The sequence below is a fragment of the Oncorhynchus clarkii genome, chromosome 12 (assembly GCF_045791955.1).
Source record: "Oncorhynchus clarkii lewisi isolate Uvic-CL-2024 chromosome 12, UVic_Ocla_1.0, whole genome shotgun sequence".
Lineage (NCBI taxonomy): Eukaryota > Metazoa > Chordata > Actinopteri > Salmoniformes > Salmonidae > Oncorhynchus > Oncorhynchus clarkii.
Window position 1 is genome coordinate 51,990,848 of NC_092158.1, and position 7,626 is coordinate 51,998,473.

A 7,626-nucleotide genomic window follows, 5' to 3' on the forward strand; every position below is an offset into this window, starting at 1 on the left:
TTAAATTATAGGAATACGTGTGGGAGGATTACTTAACTGATAAGATAGCCTGTTTACTATGCATCATCTCTATATATTCTATAAACACAAGTTAAATTAATAAACTATCAATAGTCATGCAGAATTTAAAATTTTCACTAAAAAACAATAAGAAATAAAAAGCCTAGATATTGTAAATTATACTTCGTTATACTGCTACGATCAACATGCATAGCTACTTTATTGGGTCTGTTCACGCCTTATCATGACTATCATAGCTTCGCTCACAACGGCATGATTTCTCGGAAATCAGGTTGCCTGTAGTTTGAGCGCGCCGTCCTTGTTGTGACATTCGGCGCAGATGCGGACTGCTGCCAAAACTGTATGCATGCTACTAAGTGGGGAAGTCCCAGCATCTCTGTATAAAAACCATTGTTCCTTCAGCAGAGTGTACACACTGTCAATGAAGACCAGAGTGGATATTACAAGGAATAACAGAGGAACAACTTCTCGCTCCATCTTTGCAAAAGAGAATACCTGCTTTTAGGCTATATTTCTAATCAATCGGATTAAGCGAAATCATATTGCAGCTGTAAGTGATTTTCTTTTCTTATTGCATCCACTACTAGGCCACATATAAACTGTGCTCATAGCTCTCTTTGTACATATTTATAGACAATATAGTTTGTATTTATAGTAGGCCTGTAGGCATTTAAAAAAAAATAGGGACTCGCATTTGTTTTTACGTGTGTGCAGCAGCGTGCATCTTGTCACTGGGCATAGTCCACATATTTTGACAGATAATATTACACTGACACGAACGCGCCTTGAAGCAAAGGGTTGTGGCGGTACGGTCAACCTGTTGGTGAATTAACCTAGCCGAAGTAATGCAAGTAGCTAATACAAAATTGCAGTAGTATATTATGACTTTTCAAGAGTTCTAGTTAAAATATAAATAATTGCACGTTTTAGTAGGTCTAGGTGTAACACTGTTTGTAACGTATCTAGGCACTGTAATGCATTGGTTTAAATCCGTTCGCTTGCTCAGTGCACGATCAGAGTGTGCATGTTATTTGTTGAATATGTCCATCGTGTTCTTTTTAAGCACTTCTAAAGAACCTGCTCCATTTAACCTGGGATTCACTAGATATAACCAAACTCTTTATCTGCTTGAATAAGACAACGAAAAATACTTTTAAAGACGTTCAATGTAGTCCTATTAAATGCACATGACAGAAATACTAGTACTGCTTTCTTTCACTGATTTGGATAGTCCAGTAATTTGACAGTCGTTGACAATGGTCATGGCTACATCACACTTCCTGGTCATGACGAGACTAGGCATCCGATAGTGGGCGCTAGAGCTGCATATCGTCTAGAATTGATGTGCATTCCCGATACTACACTCGTGCTTCTCCTGGACCGGCTCGCACTTAAAGCATCCTCCATTCAGACTGTAAAGGCACAATTACCCTCCTTAACTATCTTTAATGGCGAACCCCCGAAAAATATGTGTACTGTCTTAATAAAACACAAATTGCCACCACCATTTTTCGTAATTTCGGGCAATTTAGGATGTTGTACACCGTTCGCTGAACGCGTTGTTCAACGTCCTAAATTGTTCGAAAGCACGAAATGTTAATGGAAAATTGTGTTTTATTAAGACAGTACACATATTTTCTGGCAGCTCGCCATTAATGATAGCTACGGAAATAAATTATGCCTTTGCAGCCTGAATGGAGGATGCTTTATGTATGAGCTGGTCCAAGTGGGATAGGAGTGTTTACTGGGAATGCACATTAATCTCAGACTATAGTCTGCCAAGGCTAGGTCATGAGCTTCACTGGACTAAACATCTGCACTAACTGAGAAGGGCAGTGGGAGGGCCTGAGTAACATGCGTGCACATCTACCTCACATTCCATGTGGCTAAAACTGAGCTAATCTATTCTCCTTCCTCTCCCAGGAACCATGCCTGTGTCTAGGATGAGAATGAGACCTTGGTTGGAGGAAAAGATTGAGTCCAACACCATCAGTGGATTGGTGTGGGTGGACAAGGTAAGACTCATCAGACTCATCTAATGCATTTGTATGTACAAAGGAAACAAATACTCCCTGAAACATTGCAGTGGCGGACACTCATTGTAAGAAGAGAACTTAGTCCAGACATTGACAGCTCCAAGCATATTAAGCACTATTACCCATGAGAAGGACTACTCAAAACCAAGCATGTAGAGGAGAAGCTGAGGTGAGAGATAGGAGGCTCTCATTTGAAACCCATTGCTTTGTGGTTTTTGTCCAGGACAATAAGATTTTCTCCATCCCATGGAAGCATGCTGCACGTCATGGATGGGACTTGAACAAGGACGCATGTCTGTTCAAGCAATGGGCCATGCACACAGGTGAGCAAATAACACATACCTAGACTACCTACTATAGCCCCTCTCATAATAACATTTAATTTTACCGAAGATGCATCATATGCTCTGCGCAATATGCACTTCAGCACCGTAAGGTTTTTCAATATACTTACTGCATCGTAATAACAATGATGTCACTTGTCTGTGGATGCAGGGAAATTCATACAAGGCGAGACTAAACCGGACCCTAAGACATGGAAGGCTAATTTCCGCTGTGCAATGAACTCCCTTCCTGACATAGAGGAAGTGAAAGACAAAAGCATCAACAGAGGGAGTGGAGCGGTGCGTGTCTACAAGATGAAGAACGTCCACTCCAAGCCAAATAACAAGAGGTCAAAAGCAAACACTGTAAAGAAAAATAACAAGGTAAGGTTATATTCCTTTTTTAACTGCAACCCGCTTTAGAATCCCTTCAACCCACTTTAGAATCCCTACAACCCACTTTAGAATCCCTTCAACCCACTTTAGAATCCCTTCAACCCGCTTTAGAATCCCTTCAACCCGCTTTAGAATCCCTTCAACCCACTTTAGAATCCCTACAACCCACTTTAGAATCCCTACAACCCACTTTAAAATCCCTTCAACCCACTTTAGAATCCCTTCAACCCGCTTTAGAATCCCTTCAACCCACTTCAGAACCCCTTCAACCCACTTTAGAATCCCTATCATCATTGTAGTAATGTATTCCCTCTGCTATATAAAGACCTGTGCATGTCTATTTCGGCTGGCTGTATCCAAGCCAGTGTCAACAGAGATGAACATTATAATCTTACTTCATGTTTTGCTATTGTCTCTTCTAGGGGTCACAGATCAAGACAGAGGGAATGTCGTACAGCGAAACCATTTGCCCCGAGGACCTCAATACCAACACACACCCGCAGGAGGACAGTATGACACAGGAAAGCATAGTAGACAGCACAGACAACCTAGATGATTTCACATTTGCCCCAGAGTGTTCCACCAGTGTGGAAATAGGCCCAGACAGCACCAACAACTTCTACACATCTTTCCAAGTGTCACCAGACCACCCCACAGGTAAGATTAACCTTGCTAGATATTTGGGTTTGACTAAACTCTTTGTGTTTGAGTGTGGGCTGCGAATGTAATTGAGGTTTGCACAATGCTCATGCCAATTGCCCTTCTTCAACTTTACAGACTATGAAGACAGTCACCAAGAAACCCTTATTGAGGTAAGTTTGTCTCTACCACTACAAGTTCAGTGTGCTTTTTTAATTATCAGGAATAATCCATGTTTGCCAGATATTCTGTATTGAATACTAGAAATTCTAACACAGTTAAACCTAGCAAAAATTCAACCAGGCTCATCACCTGTGTTTTGCCCATTTAGATGACACAGCTTTGGGAGCAAGGCAGTGTAAACGACAAGGGGTTCCTGAGCAATGAAGTAGACACCTCAGAGTCCTTCGACACTGCAGAGTCTTACCACAGTCCAGAGAGCCAATGGAGTGATAACTCAGGTAAATAAATTATGCTAGATGGAATCAGGCTGTTAATTATACTGTAGTATTCAACGGCAGGATTTCGTCCTGTCTCCATGCATTGTCTTTGTAAAACATTTGTTAGTCAAAATGAAAGACTACAAACAAGGAAAATGAATAGGAAAACTCTGGATTCTGTAGGCCATTGTAAACATATTTGTTAAACAAATCTGTCACATGTAAAACACTGAGACGATTGAGGACAGTGCTTCAATCAATAATATTTCCTTCTCATGTGCATAAGGTGTGAAACATGATAATGCATATATGGTAAATAGATGGCAGACATAGAAGTGAATGATTTGACCAGAGCCTAAGCTTCAGTTTTTACCATTGCATCCAAAATCATCTAACAAGGCCGCTGTCAATATTGCAAAACATAAGACGAAGTCTGTGCCATCTTTCAGCTGTGATTCTCTTGCATTACTGACCTCCTTTGTTTTGTTCGTCTGACAGGGGCGGAAATAGAGCTGCGGCTGTACACAGAACTCATCTCAGGACTACCGATCATTGACGACATCCACCCTTACACCGACTACTGGTCACTGAACAACAACACATCCAGTTATCCCCAACAGATCACATGCCCACTCTGAGGCCCGCTCTCTCAGACCCTGAACAGAACCAAAAGACTTCATTCCCGACTTTTTCTTGAAGTCATGACCTCAAGCTACACCATCTTTGGCATTTGACGAATGCTGCTCTGTGACAGTTGGAGGATCTCTAAAACCTTTGGTAGCATTTTTGAAAGGAAGTATGTCTGGTACTCTCTACTGTGTTTCCACTCTTTGTTAAAATCGTGCTCATAGCTGTATTGTACTCAGTATGAATAGCTCATTTACAAGATCCACAGTTGATATGATGGCAGCTAGCCCGTTGCCAAAACATCACATCAACTCTCCGCTTGGATGAGCAACATCAGGTTTTTCTGTTTCACTGTGACAAAATGTTCCGTTATGTACACACTATATGGTATACAGCACTATATTCCCGGACGATAATCATTCATAACGAACTATTTTGAGAAAATGTCTGTTCATTTGGTGAAAGGTGTTAAAGATGTCATTTTGTGTATATTTGTATATATATATTTTATATCATTGTTTTTTTTGTTTGTACAAATTAAATGAAATGCCAACCTATTGTGAGTTGTGTGTATACTGTATAGTTAATATATTGTATACTATACTTAATATCTAAAAATATTTCTATCTGACATGACATACTTTTAGAGAGGTTTTGATGAGGGGAGAACAGCCTATATAACCGGATGAGTTAGCTATCTAAGACATGGGGAGCTGACGGTGTCCAATGCATCACTGCACAACAGGCAACAGCCTGTGATGCAAGTCTATAGTAACATTGTAAATTACAATGTAATAATTGTAGAATAACACTTTATTGGAAACAGATTGGTTTTGAAGGGAGTCTTATTGCCATTCTTCAAAGTGGCAAGGCTTTTAACAGAGCATAAACGTTTTTTTTTTTAATGGTGAAGGGGATTTAACACAGCATTGTGTGTAAATCACATGATTATTCCCAGCTGTTGTAAACTACACTACTATATAAATTAGAGAGGAATTACTTTCTCAGACTCAAGCATATAAAACACTGTTGAATACCGATGCACATTTTTTCATGTCAGGTTTGTAAACGTTTCTCGGAAACGGGTCAAACTACTTTTGCAACTGCTTTCCACAGAAGCTATAAGGGCACAGGGCGAGACCCAGAGGCAGACACGGGAGGCAGATGGTTAGAGTCTCTGATATTTATTATAATCCAAGGGGCAGGCAAGAGAATGGTCGTGGACAGGCAAAAGATCATAACAAGGTCAGAGTCCAGTAGGTACAGAGTGGCAGGCAGGTTCGAGGTCAGGGCAGGCAGTATGTCAGGCAGGTGGGTTCAGAGTCAAGGCAGATAAACAGGTGGGTGGAGACAATCCATGTTTTATAATTGTTCTCATTTCTTATTTCGGTAGTTTGACAAATCATCGCAGTGTACTTAATACAAGGTATACATTTTATTGTCCATTGTATTATACAGTCGTGGCCAAAAGTTTTGTGAATGACACAAATATTAATATCCACAAAGTTTGCTGCTTCAGTGTCTTTAGATATTTTTGTCAGATGTTACTATGGAATACTGAAGTATAATTATAAGCATATAATTATAAGCATTTCATAAGTGTTTATTGACAATTACATGAAGTTGATGCAAGGAGTCAATATTTGCAGTGTTGACCCTTCTTTTTCAAGACCGTTGCAATCTGCCTTAGCATGCTGTCAATTAACTTCTGGGCCACATCCTGACTGATGGCTGGCCATTCTTGCATAATCAATGCTTGGAGTTGGTCAGAATTTGTGGGGTTTTGTTTGTCCACCCGCCTCTTATGGATTGACCACAATTTCTCAATGGGATTAAGGTTTGGGGAGTTTCCTGGTCATGGACCCAAAATATCAATGTTTTTTTCTTCCCCGAGCCTCTTAGTTATCACTTTTGCCTTATGGCAAGGTGCTCCATCATGCTGGCAAGGTGCTCCATCATGCTGGAAAAGGAATTGTTCATCACCAAACTGTTCCTGGATGGTTGGGAGAAATTTCTCTCGGAGGTTGGTACCATTCTTTATTCATGGCTGTGGTATTAAGTAAAATTGTGAGTGAGCCCACTCCCTTGGCTGAGAAGCAACCGCTCTCCTTGAAGTTCTTGATGATCCGATAAATGGCTGATTTAGGTGCAATCTTATTGGCAGCAATATCCTTGCCTGTGAAGCCCTTTTTGTGGAAAGCAATGATGACGGCACGCACGTGTTTCCTTGCAAGTAACCATGTTGACAGAGGAAGAACAATGATTCCAAGCACCATCCTCCTTTTGAAGCTTCCAGTCTGTTATTCGAACTCAATCAGCATGACAAAGTGATCTCCAGCCTTGTCCTCGTCAACACTCACACCTGTGTTAACGAGAGAATCAGCTGGTACTTTTGTGGCAGTGCTGAAATGCAGTGGAAATGTTTTTGGGGGATTCAGTTCATTTGCATGGCAAAAAGGGACTTTGCAATTAATTGCAATTCATCTGATCACTCTTCATAACATTCTGAAGTATATGCAAATTGCCATCATACAAACTGACGCAGCAGACTTTGTGAAAATTAATATTTGTGTCATTCTCAAAACTTTTGGCCACGACTGTATTGAACCATCTTGTTCTACATTCTAAAACTGGAGCTGAAAGAACTGTGCTGAATTTGAGCTAGTCTAGAAATACAGAATCATAATAATATTTAGATATAGAGTATAGTTGTTTAAACATTTCATTTTTTATTCAAATACTTGTGCAATAATGCTAATGGAGTTTGAGATATTTTCCTCATATCTAGTGACCTGTCCAGAATACTTGACAAGGATGGAATTGGTACAGAGAAATCACCACACTTTCTCCAGGCAACTGTTAGCACGGCAACAGGAGCCTTATCCATACATCAAATCAAATCAACTGTTATTTCTCACATGCTTCCTGGACAACAGATGTAGACTAACAGTGCAATGCTTACTTACCGGTCCTTTTCCAACAATGCAGAGCTAAAGATAAGGTCCCAAATAATCAAAATAAATGAAATAGTGACACAAGAATAAAACAAGGAGTAGAAAATAACATGGTTATATACAGGGAGTACCAGTACAGTAATTATATACAGTGCATTCGGAAAGTATTCAGATCCCTTGACTTAATCTA

At 40.2% G+C, this 7,626-nt stretch overlaps 1 protein-coding gene across 1 annotated transcript; it reads left to right on the forward strand.

Moving 5' to 3' along the window:
• Window positions 1–337: 337 nt before the first annotated feature.
• LOC139420791 (interferon regulatory factor 1-like) lies at window positions 338–5,039 on the forward strand. The gene is made up of 8 exons (XM_071171064.1): window positions 338–571; window positions 1,945–2,036; window positions 2,281–2,380; window positions 2,553–2,764; window positions 3,199–3,433; window positions 3,554–3,588; window positions 3,747–3,876; window positions 4,354–5,039. Exons 2-8 carry the CDS (start codon window positions 1,950–1,952, stop codon window positions 4,491–4,493), a joined length of 939 nt encoding a protein of 312 aa, XP_071027165.1. The 5' UTR covers window positions 338–571; window positions 1,945–1,949; the 3' UTR covers window positions 4,494–5,039.
• The last annotated feature ends 2,587 nt before the right edge of the window (window positions 5,040–7,626 follow it).